The 21,608-nt window shown below is 36.7% G+C and overlaps 1 protein-coding gene and 1 pseudogene across 3 annotated transcripts; one reads left to right on the top strand and one right to left on the bottom strand.

Moving 5' to 3' along the window:
- Positions 1 to 490: 490 nt before the first annotated feature.
- LOC104601766 (RNA-binding (RRM/RBD/RNP motifs) family protein) lies at positions 491 to 19,909 on the top strand. Of its 3 annotated transcripts, none has more exons than XM_010265223.3 (14): positions 491 to 633; positions 844 to 1,051; positions 1,164 to 1,253; positions 2,066 to 2,131; positions 3,160 to 3,225; positions 4,428 to 4,513; positions 4,629 to 4,674; positions 9,334 to 9,388; positions 15,266 to 15,342; positions 15,564 to 15,696; positions 16,245 to 16,372; positions 16,450 to 16,554; positions 18,720 to 18,860; positions 19,523 to 19,909. In XM_010265223.3, exons 2-14 carry the CDS (start codon positions 1,034 to 1,036, stop codon positions 19,583 to 19,585), a joined length of 1,074 nt encoding a protein of 357 aa, XP_010263525.1. In that variant the 5' UTR covers positions 491 to 633; positions 844 to 1,033; the 3' UTR covers positions 19,586 to 19,909. The 3 variants fall into 3 exon arrangements, with proteins under 3 accessions (XP_010263525.1, XP_010263526.1, XP_088750031.1); XM_010265224.3 differs by having other exon boundaries at positions 491 to 760; XM_088893905.1 differs by lacking the exons at positions 844 to 1,051; positions 1,164 to 1,253 and having other exon boundaries at positions 518 to 633.
- Positions 6,991 to 7,888, bottom strand: LOC104601765 (ESCRT-related protein CHMP1A-like; annotated as a pseudogene).
- Positions 19,910 to 21,608: the final 1,699 nt, after the last annotated feature.

Genomic DNA, 21,608 nt, shown 5'->3' with positions numbered 1-21,608 from the left:
TAAAACAATAAAAATTGTAGAAAAAACACCAAAAATTATAGAAAAAAATACAAAAATTGCAAACAAATAACAAAAAGTACAGGAAATTTTATAGATGGTAGAAAATAGAAAAATGTAAAAAACAGAAATTAAAAAAATAATAAAAATTATAACAAAACAATAAAAATGCAAAAAAAAAGATAATTGAAAAATGAAAAATATCCTTTTCCTCTAAATTGTCATTGAAGGGTGATTTGTTGTTTTGGGCAATTTCAAAAAAAAAAGACATAGTAATCTGATGGGAATCCGACCAGATTTCAGTGAATCTATTATGGAGATATTCTATGCGCTATGATATTTACTTGGGGAAGATCCATTGTTTCAGGGGGGACCCACCTAAGAATTAGCTTACTAAAGACCGTTGGATTTTAGAAGGGTAGAAATGGCATCAGATAATCCGGACAAACAAACACATGGGATCTTTTTAAAGCGTCGAGGGCCGGGCCCGAGCGGATGAGGAAGTGCAGGAGGTGCTGAGCGGCGGGAGCAAGCGAGGGAGAAAAAGGGTTTGAGGGTTCGAGGGAGCGATCTATGAGATTAGAGAGAAATTTTGAGAAAGTCGAAAGAAACAGAGAAATTTTGAGAAGTCGAAAGGTCAGTGAGAGCAAAGTCACCACTCTTTTTGTTCTTCCTTTTTTTCTTTTCTTCATTATTCCCTTCGAATTTGCTATTGGATCGAAGACAGACAGAGATTGCACTGTAGGCTAAATCTCCGACGCAGGTGAACACAAAAAAAAAGGAAAATGATGGTTAGTATGTTCGGTTTTTGTTGTGTGTGTGAGAAAAAGATCTGCTTATTTGCAGGGGGCGAGTGTGAGAGAGATAGAGAGCAAGGAGTTAGAGCGCGAGTGGGAGAGGGAGTGCCAGAGGTGAGAGAGAGAGAGGAGAGAGAGATTGAGGGTGTCTACCAGTCTGCTGGTCTTTCTTTAGAGAAAGTCGCGATTCCACTCTGTAACTCGATTTCTTCTTCTCTCGTATCGCCTTCTCGAATCACATGGAGAACAAGCTTGTGGTCAGTCTCTCTAACTCGATTTCTCATTCTATTATTTATTTTCCCTGGAACAGGCGTTTCTTTTGTTTCACCCAATTCGTTTCATTTGGGTTATTTTTGTTGTACTTCACAGGTTCTTGGCATCCCATGGGATGTTAACACGGAAGGGCTGAGGGAGTACATGAGCAAATTTGGGGAATTGGAAGATTGTATCGTGATGAAGGTTATCGTCCTTAATTATCCACTGTTCCAAAATCAACAATTGTTTATGTCTATACATTGACTAGCAGGATTATCTTGTACACAATCACATTTACCATGTCGACTATTTTTTTCCTGAATTAAAAGTTGGACAACGTATTTTTCTGCAGAAGAGCTGTGCATTTTATTTTTTCTATCCACACGTCTTAATTAAACGGGAAGGTGTCCTTTTCCAATTCAATTCCGACGGTCATTGAGTTGTAAATACTACTGCACCCTTGGGTTTGCTTTTCTTCGTAGGACTCGTTTCACCTTTTTCCTCATAGGACTCGTTTTGAGCCAAATTTTCTTTCCTGGATGGTCTTATCTCTTTCCGTTGGCAGAAACTCATGATTGGTCAACTTTGGCCAGTTATGTTTCAAGATGAACTCACACAAACTAATACTGTTATTGTCTGAAAATTCCAATGCATGTGGTGCTCCCCAAATTCCATTCAGATTATTTGCAATTATCAACTGTTTTATCTTATACAACATTAATGTTTTGCTCTTAGTCATTCATTTGCCATTCTTGAATGATGCCACATATATGCTGTCTGACTAGTAGTTGGTTTTCATATTTGCTATAGAGTCAATGTCTTGGAACAAGTTTTTCTATTGCTGAGTTCATTTTTTCTCAACGACTTGAATTGACTACTTTTGATACATAGGGTTTCACATCTTTATGTCTTGAAAATCAAGCATGTATCATGTTATTCTGATCTTTTTACATTTTCCTGTAAATGTCCTAGCTGAAAGCTTTTGCTTGTCTTCTCTTTTTGTTTTTGTGTTTTAGGAACGCTCTACTGGTCGATCTCGTGGTTTTGGCTATGTAACATTTGCATCAGTTGAGGATGCGAAGGTAACAAAAGATTTTAGAATATCCTGTTCTTTGATGGTTAACTTGTATTCTATTCCACAGGTTAATAATGTATTAGAGTTTTTTTCCCTTTTTGATTTATATTCTTTTGTCTGGACAGAGTCCAGGGGTTTGATTTTATTATGAATCGACCAATTTACTTGGTTAAGCTTTGAATAGCAGTAGTATGTAAGAGAGATAAAAATCTGATCAAAATAATTGACATAAATGTTCTTTTATTGTAAGTCATGGTGTCTAACATGCCTAGGCATGTCTGGACTGTAGAAAGCAAGGCATATGGAAGTTAATGGTTGGGTGTTTCTGTCAAGCCTTAAAATTTTTCTATCAACCCAACTCAACTTTAACTTTTGAAACTGCTGATTTTTTTTGAACATTCAACCAATGTTTGTTAACCCAACTTAAGCTTTATTTTATTTTCAAACTGCTGACTTTTTTGGATGTCCTGCCTTTCCCTTCTGCTTTGTATTTTTTATTTTTTAGGTAGAGATTAAATTTTTCTAAATAACTAACCGGTTAAGTAGGCACTTAAAGTCAAGTTTCAGTGGCATTAGCTATCATAAAGCTTCTTTAGTATTGACTTCAAACTTCATTTAGGATGTTTTTGAACAGAATAATATTTTATGTTAGACACCTGAAATGCATTCATATATTGGGGTTGATAACAATATTTTGTTGCTGATCTATTTCTGAAAATTATTCTTGTGTCTGAAAAAAGTAAAACAAGTAAAGTGCTATTGTTTAGTGTTTTTACTTAGGATATACTTGATTTGAACTGCAATGATGCTATGCCCCCTTTTTTCTTATTATCTTCTAGTTATCCCTGTTCTCTTTTTTGTTGTCATATTCTTTTTATTCTTTAATTTTATTACTTGAATTCCCAGATGGCATGTTTTTCATATTCACATTCATATCTGTTGTAACCTGCTGTTAGATTTAACATGCAATTGCTTTTGGTGCAATTTCTTATGAATTGTATATTTTATATATATTTTTGATTTTCTTTCTTACAGAATGCACTCAAAAGTGAGCATTTTCTTGGTAACAGAATGTTGGAAGTAAAAGTTGCCACACCAAAGGTTGTGAAATATTAACTTTTGTTCATGTATTGCGTTTCTGCTTCTCTAATTTTTCATTGTAACCTCTTTTATAAACATGCTTGGGATTGTGTTGACTGCTAAACATGTTGCTAAGATCCACATGCTAGCATAAAATGATTCCACTATTATTGTTTAAAAATTGGCTCACTATTGTTATTTATACTGTTTCAATAATTATTATTACTTTTTTCATTACTGCTACTACTACTGCTGCTGCTGTTGTTGTTATTATGATTGTTCCTGCTCCTGCATTTTTCCACTTCTGCCCCTATGTTTTAGTATGTTGTATCATTTTTGAATGAAAAAGAAAATTTATTAAAAGACTAAAAAGACAACCAAGATACTAGAGAATGTTGAGAAAACAGTCAGCTAAAAACTAATAATATGCCTGCACAAAAAAACTCCCGGTCCACAACCAAAACATCCTCAACAACAAAATAACAAAATCTCAAACCAGAAAGAGATAAGCCACTCTAATCACCCCTGTAAGATCATCCCTTCTTGACTTAAAGCACTGCCATGTATGTTTTGATATATTTTGTGCTTCTGTTTGAAATTTTTTAAGTTTCTATTAATTATGGAACAAGTTCGCATTTTTTTTTTTAAATGTGGCCATGCTTGTAAGTACAATGCATTGCCCTATCCTATGAAAAATTGTGTCTGTACCCTTGATAAATAAAACCAGTTAACCTGATTACTTGTAGACTGCAAATGACAGAAACCCCCTTAAGTGAGTGGGTTTGATGTTATCTTGATGACACTGTCAAAGTCACTTTTGGTCATTTACAAGTTACAACCATACAGTCATTATTCATTAAAATAGGCTTGTCTCTAGGTCTTAGCTGTACAGGTGCAGATAATCAATTATTGGAGGGTAAATAAAAAATTGAAAGCACACAGATTTATTGAACCATATAGAATGCATTAGAAAATTTAAAAAAACCCTTATGACGGTGCTTGTGCCACATTTTCATGAAGGCCCTTATCATTTGACCGGAAGACATGAAAGCACCCTCAAAGGATAAAATTGAAATTGTCATAATTGACTGTAGCAGGATAAATAAAAAAAATGAAAACAGAACAGGTTCATGAGACCATATGGCATGGGGAGGAAAAACTCGAAAAGTACTTACAATGTTTGCTCGTTTCACATATTCATGAAGGCCCTTGTCATTTGACAGGAAGAGATGAGAGCACCTGCAAAGAAAATTACCCGGATATTTGTGGCTAGAATCCCCCAATCTGTCACAGAAGCAGCATTCCGGAGGTATTAGTGTTGTATATGTAGTTATGAAATCTTTGCTTAGTTTGATAAAATGTTCTCCTTGAAGATTGATATCATAAATTATGAACCAATAGATTCTTCTGCAAACTTTCTGCAGTTATTTCGAGACTTATGGTGAAATAACAGACCTCTACATGCCAAAGGTGAGCTTGCACGTGTTCTCATTTTCTAAACAGATGCTAGGATGTTGTTTGCATGGAATGAACATTTAAATTTCTTTTGCTTTAATTAATCATTTCCCCTACCATGAGTGATTAACTCTGCTTTTTGTTTGCTTAAAAGAAAATTAGCTTGTTAATTTTTGTTAGTAGCCATTTGAATATGCTTGCCTGTCTTATCTATTTTTTTTTTGTGTTGAATAGTAGTTGAAATCAATTTAACTGAGATTAAAAGAATGAAACTATGTAAAATGCTGTTTATACAAACAGTGCCCATGATTCCCTACATGGGCATTTCTTGTTTATACATTGCACGAGATTGCCTTTCTTGTTTAATCATTTCATCAGGTTATATTCATGTACATGAGTTTTTATTTTATTTTATTTTATTTTTGCTTTAAAGAAACTGAGTTTTTTAACTTGTTGGTATCCATTTGAATATGAACTTCTTTCCAATGGTTAACAATAAAAAAAGTACCATCCAATGGTAAAGATATTCATCTTTTCCATCCAATGGTAAAGATATTCATCTTACTGAAAAAAAGGCAGCAGCCATGCAGGAATTGCACTAGAATTTGGTGGCAGTATATTTGAAAAGCAAACAAACAAGATATTAAAAAGTAGTTATTTTGCCTTAATAATGAAAGCTGAAATTTTTTCTTGTTTTTCCAATAAATGCTAATAACAAGAGAGAGTAATGGATATATCAGAGATATTTCTTCTTTTATTCTCATCCATTATTGGAAAATTAATTATTTAAACCTATTTGGGGAAACTACTCTTTATGTCTGATTGTTACCAGAGCTCTTTTCTTGATGTTTTGTTATATATAATTATTATTATAGCGCTAGAAGCAACTGAATTTATTCTTAGAATTTTTGGTTATTTAAATTCATATTATTTTTATACAATATGTGAAGAAGGTTTATTTGCCATGTGAAGTTTCTTGGTTTGGTGTAAACAATTCTCTCTTTATTGGTAAATTGGTAAAGAGTTAGGGTTGCTTTTTCTATGGGAGAAGAATTTGCAAGAAAAATGCTCCTGAATTAGAAGAAAGAGGAAGATGTAGAGCATAGTTTTCAAGGTGTCTAGGCGATTTTGGGCGACACTGGGGCGCCTAGTCGCCTAGGCGATAAAAAATTTCTAATATAAAAATCTGACTTTTGGCTAGTTTCCTAGTTTTATATACCATTCAGCATGTATGTTAATTGAAAAAATAGCAATTCTCTTTATTAAGAACATTAAATTTCCTCTAAAATTGTGGCATCTAAAAGAAATTTTTTTACATATTATTAATTTCATTATTTTCAAAAATAATACTACTATAATAAGTATTTAATAGAGAAAATTCATATTAATTAGCAGCTAAAGATGGTTATCAACTTTATATGATAAATATTCAAGATGGAAAGTAAAATAGAAAAAAAAAACAAGGATGGAGTTTCTGTTTTATTTAATTAGAGAGAGAGAATAGAAAAAATAACTTTATTAGTAAAACATTAAAAGCCTTTGATCTTTTAAATTTCAATAGTAAAACATTAAAACAAAGTATAATTGATATATATAGCATATATTAAAATGTAGGGTAAATTACAAAGACCTCCTTGTACTATGGGGTCTGTGACAAAGACCCCCCTGTACTTTGTTTTGTGACAAAGAAACCCCTGTACTATGACAGTGAGACAAAGATCCCCCTTGACCGTTAAGTCAAATAACGGAATGCATTAAATTACCAAAATACCTCACTAAACTTTTTCTATTTTCTTTTTTTTTTGCCCTTTTCTCTTAAAACCTATTTAACCTAGTTTTCCCTTTCTTCTCTTCTTACTTTCTCCCAATAAGTCTCGTAGCATCAAAGATGGTCCATTCGGCATTGAGAGATGCTTGATTCTTGGCTGCCTCCCCAATGAGATGCTCGGTGTCTGTAAATGCAACCCACGAGGGGGTGATCCGATTCCCTTGATTGTTTGCTATAATCTCAACGTGTCCATTCCGGTAGACACCAACATAGGAATAAGTCGTCCCGAGATCGATACCAATTATAGTCCCGAGCTTCGGAGATTCTTCAAAAGCCACAGCTAATCCTAACAGAAATTCTAAGTATCGAAAGAGAAGAAGAAAAAGGTAAAGCAAGTAAGTCAACAGTGAGAGAAGAAGAGCGAGACTCTGCAATCAAACAACTGAAACAAGCTCGTCGGGCATCTTACCCATTGCGAAGAGAACCAACAATGCTGTTGCCCTGTATTTTGCCCCCATCTTCATTGAATGCTTCTTTTTTTTTGTTTTTTTAACAGAATAAAATTGCTTAATAAAAATGAATTTTTGATTGCTAATTTGCTAATCCATTCTAAAGATACTAACAAACATAGAAAGTTAGAAACAACTCATCAAACATGGTCATACTCATATTTGATCATTTGATGAGAGAGAAAGAGAAAGATTACCCTTTGGCTTTCAAGTTTGCCAATCTCCTATTCAGCTTCTCCTCGGAAACTACTCCTTTCTCCTTCAGCAAAACTGCTTTATTCCCGGCCTGTGGGAGTTTCAGAGATACCTCCAACCTGTAATCATCAGCTACTTGCTGCATCAAGGACCCCACCTCCTCTTCAGGAGTAGACAGAGTTGTGGTGCCCGCCATTGACTTCTCCATGAAACTAGCGTGTACCTCCATGTTTACAAAACCCTTTTCGAATTGATCCATGGTCTGAGATATCTTCTCCATGTTCCCAACAGAAAACGCCCCGTCAAGTGACTTCACTATTCCGCTCATCTACTTCCCAACTGTCTGCAGGTTGCTCTGGCTCCCGAGTCGTGCTACTACTGCGTCAAGGCAGGATGTGAGGCGCAGATAGTTGAGCTGTTCATTGTGCTTTCTGATTGCGTTTTGAGCATAGATCCATGCACCATCCATGTTGCCCTTCTCAATCGCTTTCTTTACTTTGGCCCTCTCTGATTTCTCTTCCTGTTCACACTTCTTCGCTTGCTTAACCAGTGATTTCGATGTGAGCTTCGGTTGTAATATCTGATCCATTAGCTTCTCCTTCCCCATTCTAGAAAAGCCAGATCAGGAACTATAATCCTTTTATTAGTATGCTGACAAAGGAGGAATTCTTTTTTTTTTCTTCTTCTTCTTTTGGTGAAAAGAGAAGAGTTGGTTCTTCCGTTCTTATCCGTTTTGGTTTGATGAAATATCGGTATGGGGAAGATGAACAATGCTTTTCTCTTCTAATTATTATAAGGGTAATATGAGGATTAAAAACTATTGTAACGGCTTTTTTGGACGGAAGACTAACGAAAGGGGGTATTTGTCTCACGATCATAGTACAGGGGAGGTCTTTGTCGCAAAACAAAGTACGGGGGGGGGGGGTCTTTGCCACAGACCCCATGATACAGGGGGGTCTTTGTAATTTACTCTAAAATGTATTAACACATACATTAATAAGATACAACAATATAAATGATATTATAAAAGGCGCCCACCTTGTCATTTTTGTCGCCTAGGTGGGCGCCTAGTTGCTAAAAGTCAAGGCGTTTGGGCGAGGCACCCAGCCAAGGGCACCTAGTTGCCTAGGCGACGCCTTGACAATTATGATGTAGAGTTGAATCAATTAATATATCAGCTTTGGGAGATGAAAATGAGGATCTGTTGTGTATTTTATGGAGTTTATAGATTTGTTTAGATTTGGATGGGACTTGGAAATATGGAAGTGTTTTTTGGAGTGTGGTAAGTTGGGAGGTTGGTATTCACTTAAATGAGGGTGGACCTTGGTGCATTGGTTGGGTTGCTCCATTGTGACCTTGGTGACCAGGGTTCAAATCTTGGAAACAGCCTCTCTGTATGCGCAGCAGGGGTAAGGCTGCGTACATCTGTCTCTCTCCAGACCCTGCATTGGGGGGAGCCTCATGCACTGGGCTATATTCACTTAAATGGAAGAGTGGTTTTTAAGGGGCTTAAGTAAATTCTTGTAATGAAGAGGTGATGGATGTATTAGTGTTTCAATTGGGATGATATGGCTTGGAGATGAATGAGTGTTTTTATTCGGTTTTGGGATGTGGATGAAGTGAGTTATCTTTTCCTTGAGTGTCATCTTATCATTAGGTAATTGTTATCATTTTCTCTTTGTAATGGATTTTATTTACTAAAAAGATGTGTTATGACATTGTATGGAAGTGGGGAGGTTTTCATCTCAAATGGTGACCAACTATTTTTTTTATGTACTTACAAAATCAAATTTCATGTTTTTTTTTTTTTTCTATTCCAGACTTGGCACTGTATATATTTGGTTGTTTCAAAAACTTGATGGGATAAAAATATTAGTCAATTTGGGGTTTTCGGAAATTAGAAAGTAAAGGCTAGTTAAGTGATCCTTTTGCTAGTAATGCCAAATATTTCCCTTTCAAAAGTCTTCCAACCTTTCTCAAAGCTGTGGCCAATAATTTTCTTATTTCTGTAGTATAGGAACAATAAATCTAATGAAATGGTTTAAAAACAATGAAGTTGCAAATTGGTTACTTGATACACTATGATGTTTATTTTCAGCTAATTGGGTATTGTGCTCTCTGATAGTGGTTGGTTTGAGTAGTGATAGTTTTCACCATTACACATGTTGCTATTTTCACATACTTTTCCTATTTATTTCACAGGATCATAGCTCAAAGGGGCATCGTGGAATTGGTTTTATCACCTTTGAGAATGCCGGTCAGAGCATACTAAGCTTACCTTGTATCTCCATTTAGATATTTTGTGTTAGATTAATACTCTGTGTTGGCAGCTCTTTTTCTGTGTTGTTAATTGTTAATACCCTTTTTTTATTGGAAATGGCAACTTTCATTACTGAAAATGATAAGAGTACAATGTCAACTACTCACTACTGCAGTGCTGATAGACCCCACAATATAATTCAATTAAGTACAGCCCAAAACAGATTTTCCCTAGCAGTTCCTTGCTTTGCCAATGTATCAGCTAAACCATTTGCTGATCTCCTGATCCACTTGAAGAGAGCCCCAACCTCCCTCACATAGCTGAAAATTTCCCTCATTAGCTGTCTAAAACTCCAAGCCCCCAAACTTTCTTCTTACAACCATCCTAACAGCAGCTTTGAGTTCCCTTCCACCTCCAGATTGTGAAAATCACATTGCTTAGCCAGCCTCAAACCTTGAAGTAGGGCCATAATTTCAGCTCTTAGTGAATCTCCCACCCCTATAGGTCCAGAATACAATGCTACCAGTCTACCCTCCCAATCTCTAAATATTCCCCCTCACTCCACAAGGCCCTGGATTACCCAAAGAATTTAACATCAAACTTCAGTTTCACTTGTTGCTGGGCTGAAGGGGTATCCAATGATCCTAAACCATATTCCTTGAGGTTCATGAGCTCTCCATTATTAGCCAGTCTCTGAAAATATCCTCAACTGAGTAGTCATTGAACAACTCAATTGATTTCAGCCAGTGTATGACACTATGACCTTGATAGATATGGAGTCAATGATTTCTTCCTTATTGACGAACTTACCTTTCTTAGGGTCTGGGGCTTGATTGGAGATAAGAGCATAGAGATTTCCCTTCTTTCTATCTCCATGGCTTTTTTTTTTTAATTTGGGTGGGTGGGGGGTAGGAATTGAAAGAGGATATGGTTTATTCAATGCATTGTTTCTTTTGATGGTATGCTTGTTAATGAGTACCTTGCAATAAGAAGGGGGCAACTACATCTATCATTATCATTTTGTTTGAGATCCACTATTTATCTGTATATCTAATTTGACGAACTTACCTTTCTTAGGGTCTGGGGCTTGATTGGAGATAAGAGCATAGAGATTTCCCTTCTTTCTATCTCCATGGCTTTTTTTTTTTTTTAATTTGGGTGGGGGGGGGGGTAGGAATTGAAAGAGGATATGGTTTATTCAATGCATTGTTTCTTTTGATGGTATGCTTGTTAATGAGTACCTTGCAATAAGAAGGGGGCAACTACATCTATTATTATCATTTTGTTTGAGATCCACTATTTATCTGTATATCTAATTTGAGTTCCTTGTGTAAATTAAAACATTAAATCTGGTTTAATTTGTAATTGACAACCCATCTCCTATGTGGTAGTTGCTAGCCTTTGGGAAAGGTTGTTTTGTACTATTTGGGTGTAGGTGGTCTTTGCCTTTGCAGGTAACTAGCCTCTTTAACCCAACTACCTTCAGATGGTCAATCCTGTGGAGATGTGCCAGGGCTGCGTTGGTATGGACTATTTGGGAAGAGAGAAATGCTAGAATTTTTTTTAATGATAAAAAAAAAGGAATGAGGAGGATAATTGGGAATGCTTCATAAGTAGAGCTATAAATTGGGCAAAAACCTTGGAATTTTTTTTTCACATTTCTTCTTTGATGATATTTGGTGGAATTGGGAAGATGTAGCCAAAAGTTGAACTGTTGAAGATTAAGATTAAGATTAGGCCTATTCCTTCTTGGTTGCATTCTGAAGAAATAAAACTAAAATTTGATGGAAGCAGCCTTGGAAATCCAGGGCAATCAGGGATAGGGGGTGTGTTCAGGAATGCAGATGGACATATAATTGCTTTATACTCGGGCCCTGTAGGAGTGTGGGACTCTATCCATGGCTCCATGCTTTGAAGTGGTGTTGCAGGGAGCACAGTTTGCTAGAGAGCTGAATGTGGACAAATTGATAATTGAGGGAGATTTCAAGATGGTAGTTTGCCTTAATGGATCTTGACACTATTATTTGGACTTGTAGGGAAGCGGTGAGAAGACTTAATGCTTTTCCACTAATATGACTGTAAGGATTCTTTGGCAAAGGAGATCGGCCAATGGGATAGCTGATTACTTAGCTAAGCAAGGGATGCATAGGGTGAACCTGTTTTGGGCTCAATTGTAATACGATTTGTAACTGAGGCTGTATCTCACGTCTCTCTTTGGGAAGACTCATTGTATAAGTTTCTAGTTTGGTTAATTATTAAATCCTTTCTTTGCTATTACTAAAGAAAAGATTAATACGAGTCCCACATCTTTTGAATTGGATACTTTTTTTAATAGGTAGCCAAATGTCTAAAGTTAACACTTTTTTTTCCTGGGGAGTGAAGCGCTCTCACTTTTTCTGATAGTGGATAGACACATGTCTAAGGAAAGGGACCACTCTTTGGAAGCCCTTTATTGAGAAAATAGGTTGTCACTTGTCTGAATCAGAAGGCCTTTAATCTATATATGTTAGATTACTTATCTAGGAATTTCCCTATGAAGATCTTGCTTAATATGGAAATATGAAGACTATAACCTCCTTTTGATTTTTATATTCTTATATGTTATATATAGACATAAAGGGCATCCCAGTGCACGAGGCTTCTGCCAATGCGGGTTTGGAGAGGGACAAATGTACACAACCTTACTCCTGTAGATCAACAGAAAGGGGGGAAGGAGAGGGAGGTGGAGGAAATCCGGTTGAGCCTGCAATACACTTCGATTTCAATGAATCATCTTTTCCAATTGAGCCTGCAGTAGACTTGTATAATATCTCTCTTGTAGTTTCTGATTGCACTACCTATTCCAAGTCGTCTTGTACTTCCAATAGTGGGGAACAAGATTTATGGATAATCTCTCTGCTCATAAATGATGGAGTCACATTATTCAATTATCTAATAATTGAATGATGAAACTAGAGTCTAGTCAAAACAATGAAACTAGAGTCTTCTCCTTACTAAGATTCTTGTTTTGTTTTCTTGTACATTTGAGTTATATTATGTGAAAGAACTTTTTTTAGAAAATCATGGAAAGAGGCAACATTATTTTGGTTGCATAAATTTCAAAATAGATTGTGATTGTATAAACTATGAAAGTGTCATATCCATCAATCATTTTAAACATAGAGACTTGCAGGCCATCTTTTTGGTTTTAATCCATCAAACCTCAACCCCCTTCCTTCTTTTCATTTTATTCCTTGAATCAAAAAAGAGAAAAAGTGCATATCATTGCAAAGTAAATTATGTGAGTAATTAAGACCTTAGTATTGCTAGTTTTCTTTTAGTCTGCATGAATTGCATGCTGATGGGAAGATTACTTTAAATTTACTCATTTAGGTGTAAAAAAAGTTAATAATTACAAAATGTGCCTAGCTCCCCAATGCTATCATAATATGCACTTACTGCCCCTGAAAATAGACATTAATATTTACATTTGTCACAATCTTGTCCGTCGGTTTAACACCTCAATACAATTGGTTTCTATCTACTCTTCAGGCCATCACATTTGATATGTTCCTCACTATGGGGGGTAGAATTTGATTGACCACCTGCTTGTAGTTTCCTTTGCCAATGTTTATAGGAATTTGGATGTACTTTGAAGGGCCTTGCTTATTACTTGTGAAGGGATGAGAGATTCATCATATGGATAGCCGAACCCTGCAGGTAGGTTGGGCAAATTTTCAAAATTTCTCTCTCTTCCATGTGGGAATCACATTCCCAGTTTTAGAAAACTGCACTTTCAAGGATCAATCTTGAACCCTAAACTAGACCAAATCTGAAACCAAAAGGTAGGAGAGGGATGAACCTGATACGAAGTAACAATAACTCCCAACGAAGGTGTTCACGCCCAAGGAAAACGCCAAAGACTGCTCTCACTGAAGATGACACAATGTAGGGTGGAGCGGAATCAGTAGGTGGTTCTTCAGCAAGAATTCGATGGAGGGTGAGTGAGCACAACTTCATATAAGTTTTTCACCAAAAACTGATATCAAGAATGCTTCTTGATCACTCCTACAGGTGGAGATCGAACTGGCTATGGCGGCAGCAATAGGAGGCAAGAGCAGGAAATGGCGTCAGTCTAACTAGAGTTGTCTTCTCTCTTGAATCTGTAATCTTGTAGGATGAACTGGGGTTCACCCTCCTCCTCTATTTATAGTCTTAAAGAGAGCTCATAATCCCATTAGGAGTTTCCTAATCCAAATCTTATTTGGATCTGGACTCTCTTTAAGAGATAAGGATAAATCCTTATCTTATCTGTAGATAAAGATCAGCCCTCCTAATCTTATTAGGAGTTTCCTAATCCAAATCTTTATTTGGATCTGGACTCTCTGAGTCGATGGGGATAACTCTCTATCCTATCTGTTGATCTAAATCCCAGAACCGCCTCTTCTTTAAATAATCATATTATACTAGTTCGAATTGGGCTTTAGGCCCATTAAGTCCATGTGCTCACATCTCCTCCAAACTGTTGCCCAGTTGGGTATCCTTGTATGGCATGGGACCCAAACATTGATCTACACATCAGCCACATGGGTTCAGCCCAGCTTCTGTTACAAGGCCTGGCCGAATTCACTGTAGGAGACAGTGAACCCCTGAGTCCATCACCATGGGCTCTTAATGGGCCCAACACTTACACTAAGTGGTCCCTGGGTCAAGCCACCTTATAAAAACCCAAGGACTGTGGGCAGATGCAAGATTAGAGCCTCAGGTATTACCTTCAATGGTCTTACACTTAACCTCTCAGCCCATAATTATCAAACACTGTTTGACAAGAGAGGACCTCTCCCTCGGTTGCAAGGAACAGTGTTGCCCTCTACTCACATGGATCCCGGGAATTAAAACCTTTTGCAAACATTTTGAAACGATAATATATATGTATATCTTTATATAAATATATTTTGCAAAACAAATTTCAACGGTTGAAATTAGCTGTCGGCAACTTTGGTTTCCATCAGAGAGAATGCATCCCCGATCATTCACTTTGTTCGACAAAGGGGCTGATCCTGTCACTATGATCACCTACTCAGATGAATTCTCGGACTGTCCCAACATACCCAGGTTTTGACCCCCTCTAAGGGTCTCACTGATTGGCATATCAAAGACAGCCAAATTCGACACCTAGTGTAGTATCATAATCGAGTCTAGGGGTCATGTGTAACATTCCAGTTTTGCCCATCTATCTCCAAGGTCCAGGGCAATACTGGAATTCTGGTCCGGTTCAGAGTTTCAAGAAAACCCACACTTCATGTACCTCAGGTCTCACCCTGTCAGTTGAGACAAGCCACCCCAACCAACTTGGCGGCACATCAGTGTCAGCCTTGGTAGGATAAATCTCCCCATATCTATCCAACGGCTGTGAAAATTCTAAATTAACACGAGTCTCATATGTGTCCAGTTTAAGGGTATTACACAAAAACACACCATAATAACATGAATCAAATATGTACTTTATTCATTTACATTAAATGTCATAAGGTACATCATTCTGATTGGAGCTAAGGGCATACACTGTCTAACAACTTGTGGTCTTTACGTCTTTGTATGAATTTTGTGCCAGTTCCTGTCCCTGATTGAAACTATCCAGGCCAGGTGCCAGAGTATTTTCTTCTCCTCCCCCTCTGGGAAAAAAAATATGGCACTGGCATCCTTGAAATTGATACATAGTATATGTTAACCATTACCCTTTTAAGCAGAACTTTTAGCAAGTCAATGATGTCAATCTTCTTGTTTATCTGTATGTTTTTAAGTTTTTACATTGATAATTTTTCTTTTATCTTCTTTCTTTGGCTGATATACTTTTTTTTTCTTCAAAATTTTGTTTCTTTTCCTGTGACACAGAATCTGTGGACAACATAATGGCCGAAACTCATGAATTGGGAGGTTCCACTATAGTTGTCGACAGAGCAACACCTAAGGCATTTCTTCTTAGCACTATTCCTTATATGTTTACTATTTTTTTTGTAGGCTTTGTACCTATCTTTTTTATGCCGGGTATTCAGGTTCAATAAAATACCATGAATTGTATTTTTTTCTTACAATTACCATTCAGTTCTTATGCTTTGTGCTTTGATATTTGCTTCCTCATGTTTCTAGTTTATTTTTTTAGCATCTAATGTATGTGGTTTTACATTTTCAGGATGAGGATTTCAGGCCAGGGAGGTTTGCACAAGGTGGATATGGTGCATACAATGCTTATATTACAGCTGCTACTAGATATGCAGCATTAGGTGCTCCTACATTATATGACCACCCAACCTCAGCTTATGGAAGTAAGTTTATGGATAATTTTCTATTGGTGACATCAAAAGGCATTGATTAGGTGTCCAGTTGATGAGGAACCCTAGTGCCTGCAATCAGTGTCTAAGTTTCTACCCTCTTGTTATTAACTTTATTACTTGTATTAAAGCTTGTCAGTATTTGAATAGAGAATGAGGGCAGTATAATAATCCATTAGGGAAAAAGGACAGAAAGTCTATGCATACAATGTTGATCGAAGATGTTTAAGAAAACTATTCGTACAGGACCTTTTCATTTTTCCATGTGACTATCTTCTTTTGTCTACCAGCATTTATATGCTTTTAATAATTTATTGTATTATTTGAATCCTTTAATATTGATTACTTAAATAAGTAAAATTAAGTCTCACCAAAGAAAAAAATAAAGTTAAGTTTTGCTAACTATCAAAAAAAGGTTTTGCTTGAAAGGCAATTCCTGGTATTCTTTACTGAACTAGTGTGTGGTTAACTGGTTATGCATTTGTTGGGATTATCAATTTTCATTTGAAAATGAAGTTGATTTGTTGTTACTGTTGGTGCAGGAACGGAACCCATTCGAGGAATGGGTAAGAAGATATTTGTTGGCAGGCTTCCTCAGGAGGCAAGTGCTGAAGATCTTCGCCAGTACTTCGGCAGATTTGGTCGTATTTTAGATGTTTATGTTCCTAAGGTAAGACAGTTGTTTCTCCTATGCAACCGAGTGCTTTCTATTTAAGCCACTGAGACGTGTATTTTCATTGTGTCAAGGACCCAAAGAGAACTGGTCACAGAGGCTTTGGTTTTGTAACTTTTGCTGAAGATGGTGTTGCAGATCGTGTATCTCGAAGGTCTCATGAGATTTGTGGACAAGAGGTATTAAGTTGGAAACTTAAATCTTATTGTCCATATTGAGGCAGTTTTTTCTGCTTAGTAGAGATAGATTATGCTAGAAAATATTGTGACATCTTATTAGCAAATAGCAAATGTGGAAGAAAAGTTGGAGATATGTGCATTCATCGGCGTTTGCATTTTCAAATCATTCTATCATGTATTTAGGGGCATAATAACATGGGTATGTCATTTGTATGCATTATCCTATCAGGTTTCCCGTCAAGGTGTTTACTTTCTATTGGCTTCTGTATTTTCAAATTATTCTATACTTTGTTTGGGTGTACAAGCTCATAAAGCTTCATATCATGTCCTTAGCTAATGGCCTTTTATGTAAGACCATACTAAGTTCTCTTACCAATTCCTCTTTGTCCATCTCTTTCTCTATGATGAATGTTGATTCATCTTTTGGCCGGTGTTTGAGCTGATGTCACAAGGGCATTTGGTATATGGCCCCATTCACTGTTTGTTGGTTCATTTGGAATGAGATAAACCTGATAAGTTCTGATGAAAAAGGGAGATTTCTTATTCAACTTTGTGTGGAGGCTATTTGCCAAGTGGCTAAATTGTGGATTACTCCTTTTCCCTCAAAGGTTTCAATTCTTTTTGTAGGAGAGATTTTGTATTTAATCGGGGGGCTATTTTGGTGTAGAGTGTGGTTATATGAAGATCTTTTTGCTTTTGTCTTTTGTACATCTCTCTACATAATTAATAATATTTTTGATTACCCATAATAAATAGTATAGTTTTTGTTGGAGTTTACAATATCATTTGTATTATTTTGAATTCAAAATATTAATAAATTTCTTATTTCCTAATTAAGTGTTTTTTCACTATAATCCAACAAGATGGATATCTAAGTTGATCATAAAAAATCCTTCTTGTATCAACTATTTACCAGACAATACAGAGATAAGTGAATTGTCCTTGCATCAACATCCTCCTGCAACCTGGCCCTAGCCCAGTGGCAGGCAGTTATCTTGATTTCTGCTTTTCTTTGTGCACAAATTGTAACCTTTTCTTTTTGTAACATTAAAAGGCTGCACAAATAAGACTTCAGAAAGATCTTACTGATGGAAGCAACAAACTATTTGGCTACTGTCTATCAACTATTTGAGGCTGGTGCTGTGAATAATATTCTGTCTATCAAGATCTGTGCCTACTGTCTTCTGTGCCAACTGTACATGATTGTACTTGTAAAATGCTCATAGTGGAGACCATTAGTACAATATATTACTTTTTTCAAAAAAAGGTCTTCTGTCTCCTGCGCTGTCAAATTACAGGTCTTTAGATCATTATCCACTATAACCCATGTCCTATTTGGCTTCCCACCCTGCTCTTTTATGGTCTTCTACTTGCACTACGTCATTGCTTCTAACTGGTGCAGTTACAGATCACTTTACGCAGCCAAGATTAGTTGTCACATATTGGAGGGATACTCCGAAGTCCCCTCTATTGTGTCCATTCCCAATTCTCTTATTCTAATCTTGTTTTTAAAGGATTTGTTCTCTTAATAAAAACTATGAGTTCACTTTCTCAGCTGTGCTGCTGCAACTTTTGGCTGCTGTAGACCAATGAAATACAAAAATATTAATCATGTTTAAGAGAATCTTGAATTTCAGTGTTAAAACATGGAGACGTGGGTACATGCTGAATTTGATTGGCGTAGGCTGCAACCTGCATATGGCTGCAGCAAGCATGAACTTAAAAAAATCAGATGATTGGACTTATGTATCCTGTTCAAGTATGAGTTTGTTTCTGCCATTAATGTTCTGCTTGGTCTAATATTATCGAAAACCACGTTGTTTGGACTATGAGAGTTTTTGCCACCAGAATATTTCTGCTTGGTCTGATAAAAATCCACCTACCTGCCCAGATAGTGTGTTTGGTCTTTGGATGTCAGCATAGTTTTCTTTTGAATATCAATATCCCTCTGAACAGCCCCCTCCAACCACTACCATAAAAATTATGCTGTTGGATAGTTTGCTTTTTTTGTTCTGATGATTCCTTCTTGCGTTGTTGTAGCGCCCCATAGCTCCATTTATCAACAGAACAAGCCTTGCTTATGTTTTCTTTTTTATTTTTAAGGGCTTCATATGTGCTACCATTTGCTCCTAATTTTTCAGTCCTGTTATCAAATTATCCTGCAGGTTGCCATAGATTCAGCTACACCACTTGATGATGCTGGTACAAGCACAAACTACATGATGGATGCTGCTGAACCATATGGGGGCTATGGTGGCCCTATGCGTACCTATGGCCGGATGTATGGGAGCCTTGATTTTGATGATGTAAGTGTATACATCTTATTGATATGTCGTAGAAATCTAATGGTTGAAGATTTTTAGTCTGAATCTTGTTTTCTTTTTCCATTTTATGGAAGCATTTAAAGGTTCCTTACAAGCTTTTTTAGGAAAAAAAAAGGCGAAGAAGCCTTTTCCTTCTTGATCCTTGCATGTACCACACTTCCTTGGAACTACTACAGATCTACTAGTTAGGATACTGCAAGTCCTTAATGAGATTGTCTCATGCTTAAGCAACAAAACTCTTTCACTGTTCAATATTTGCTGGTTGGATGAGATTTCTATTTCTTGATTTTGATTTTTTCTGACTTGTCAGCATCATCTTGAGAACTATGAACTGGGTTTTTTATTTAGCATCGTGTTCTTACATTGAGCTAGGCAAAGAATGAAAGAATAGATAGACATTGTTTCTCATGTTGGACTTGGCATCATGTTTTTCTAAATAAATAGAAACCTAGGGTGAGCCTTGAGGCATATCTGAATGAAAAACAAATGCTTTTCATGGCTAGAAGAGGACAGAAGGAAATGACCTCAATTGATTTCACTCCCATTTTTATTCTGAAACGGATGCTTATGAGTTTCATGTATATCCTTGTGCTGTTCATGCTCGAGGTATAAATGCATTTATTTAATTAATTTTCCTTGTGCAGTGGGGTTACGGAAGTAGCAGCACAAGACCTTCAAGGATGGACTGGAGGTATAGGCCATACTAGTAGGGTAACGGAGTGCATTGTCTTGGCAAAAGTATCCAAATTGGTCGTGATACGTTATTTGGATTTCCATCTTCTATATCGTTCGACTCATTTGGAGTGTTATCTTGATGGATTGTCAAACGTGATTAGTGGATCTCTCATCTTTATTTCTATCTTAAGCAAGGTTAAGTATCGACATGTTCGATACTCAATTTGAATATCGGGCGTGTAATTCACTGTAAAACTTTTAGATACACCTTTCTTTACCTAATTTTTTTTAGTCTGAATGTGCAGACGGGTACCTGAGCATAATTATTATCATTTCAAACTATTAGTTACAGCCAATTCCGTGTAATCAACGCGTAAGGCCCCCTGAAAATCGATACGTCGTATCATTGGAACAAGATACGCACCGGTGTATTGCGATAATTGAACATTTGAACCTTGATCCTAAGCGTGCATTAGACGTTTTATTTCTAGTTGTACCCTCCCAAGTGTCAGAGATGGATCAACTTTCACTTCTATTTCCATAATTTCCAAGCGGTCTGTGATTTCGTATGGATTGGCCGAGTTTGTTCATATGTGATGGGGCTTGGCTGGATGCAGTTATCAAGGGGCCTATGTCCCCATGGATCATTTGCCACTAGATGGTTTTAGGGAACCGGTTAACCAGTATAAGATACAACTGTGTACTGGCGCAGATGCATGTCATGGTTCATAAAATTGACTTGTCTGTAACAGCAGAACGGATATCTGGGATGGCATTTTAGTTGGTTACTTATATTTACTTAGCCGTTGGGTGGTTTCCGCCGGGTTTGATATGCTGAGCTGTGTAGATGATTCTCGTATTCCTGCCAATGTTCAAAATATCGATATGCTGGTAGAGGCGTAGCTGGCAGTATAGGTAGTTTTTATAGGTTTTTTTTTTTTTTAATCCAGTCTGGAGGGGTCGGTTTAAGGTCCATCTCCGGATACGTATTGATACTTTGAACCTTGATTCCTGGTGATGAATAAAAGCTTTTGTAGTGATGCTTGATTATTGAGATTTGAGAGAACTTTTTGATGCATTCTATCAATCTAAGAGGTAGGGATGTCAATGGGTCGGGTTAGGGTTTAGATTCCTTGACCCAAGTTGGTTGGGGTTTTGGCTGATCTGCCCTGGCGGCTCATGATACCCTGCATATATATAAAGTATTTTTGCAACTTTTTGACTTCTAATTCTATAGCCTAAAAGTTTATGATTTATTTAAATGTTGATTTTGGTTTTCTTCTTTTATTTTTAATGGAAAAAGTGACACCTTAGAATTTATAAAACAATTTCCTAATTTAAATTAAAGGAGGTTTTCAAAATGTGTTAAAAAATACCTTTGAAATGCTATAGGTCGAATCGGGTCAGTGCCGAGTTAGACCCCATAGGGTTGGGCCAGGTTCGGAAATCATGTGTTTTTAAGCCGGTTAGGTCAGGTTTAGGGTGGGGCACTAGAGAATTGGGATAGGATTGAGACAAACCCATTCCGAACCCAACCCGTTGACATCCCTATTAAGGGGGTGTTTGTTTGCTTTTTTTTGGATTTTGATAGGAGAAAGTTGGTTAATGGGATTTTGACTTCCACTTACCAAGATATCCATGTTCTTTTTTCAAATTTATGTGGGGTCTGCAAAAAATTTATTTTCCCAGGGCATCACTTACCTGGTTAGTGATACCCATCTCTTAGGTAGGTAAATAACTTTCCACGTGTGAGAAACTTGCCAATAGTTGGACGAGACAAAATTGCCCCTTTTAATAATGGATTTTTATGGCTAAAAAAATCATTGTCTTATTTACCTTGGAAATAAAAGAATATGGGTAAATGCACTTACCCGGGTAAGTGTTTCCTGGGAAATACTTAGTGCATTTACCTGGGTAAATAACTTCTCGAAAAGCAAACGGGGCCTAAAGGTTAGAAATCTATAATCCAATCTAAGTCCAATCTGATGAAGTATTTGGATGCCCCATATCAATGAGATGATTAATTTCAGAGATAATGCTAACAAATTATTACTT

The sequence above is a fragment of the Nelumbo nucifera genome, chromosome 1 (assembly GCF_055504915.1).
Source record: "Nelumbo nucifera cultivar China Antique chromosome 1, China Antique-T2T, whole genome shotgun sequence".
NCBI lineage: Eukaryota > Viridiplantae > Streptophyta > Magnoliopsida > Proteales > Nelumbonaceae > Nelumbo > Nelumbo nucifera.
This window is presented reverse-complemented; position numbering and strand designations above follow the sequence as displayed.

Coding starts and splice junctions, on each gene's coding strand:
- LOC104601766 (XM_010265223.3), top strand. Junction 15,343..15,563: donor TCGACAGAGCAACACCTAAG/GCATTTCTTCTT, acceptor TTACATTTTCAG/GATGAGGATTTCAGGCCAGG. Junction 16,373..16,449: donor TAGATGTTTATGTTCCTAAG/GTAAGACAGTTG, acceptor CATTGTGTCAAG/GACCCAAAGAGAACTGGTCA.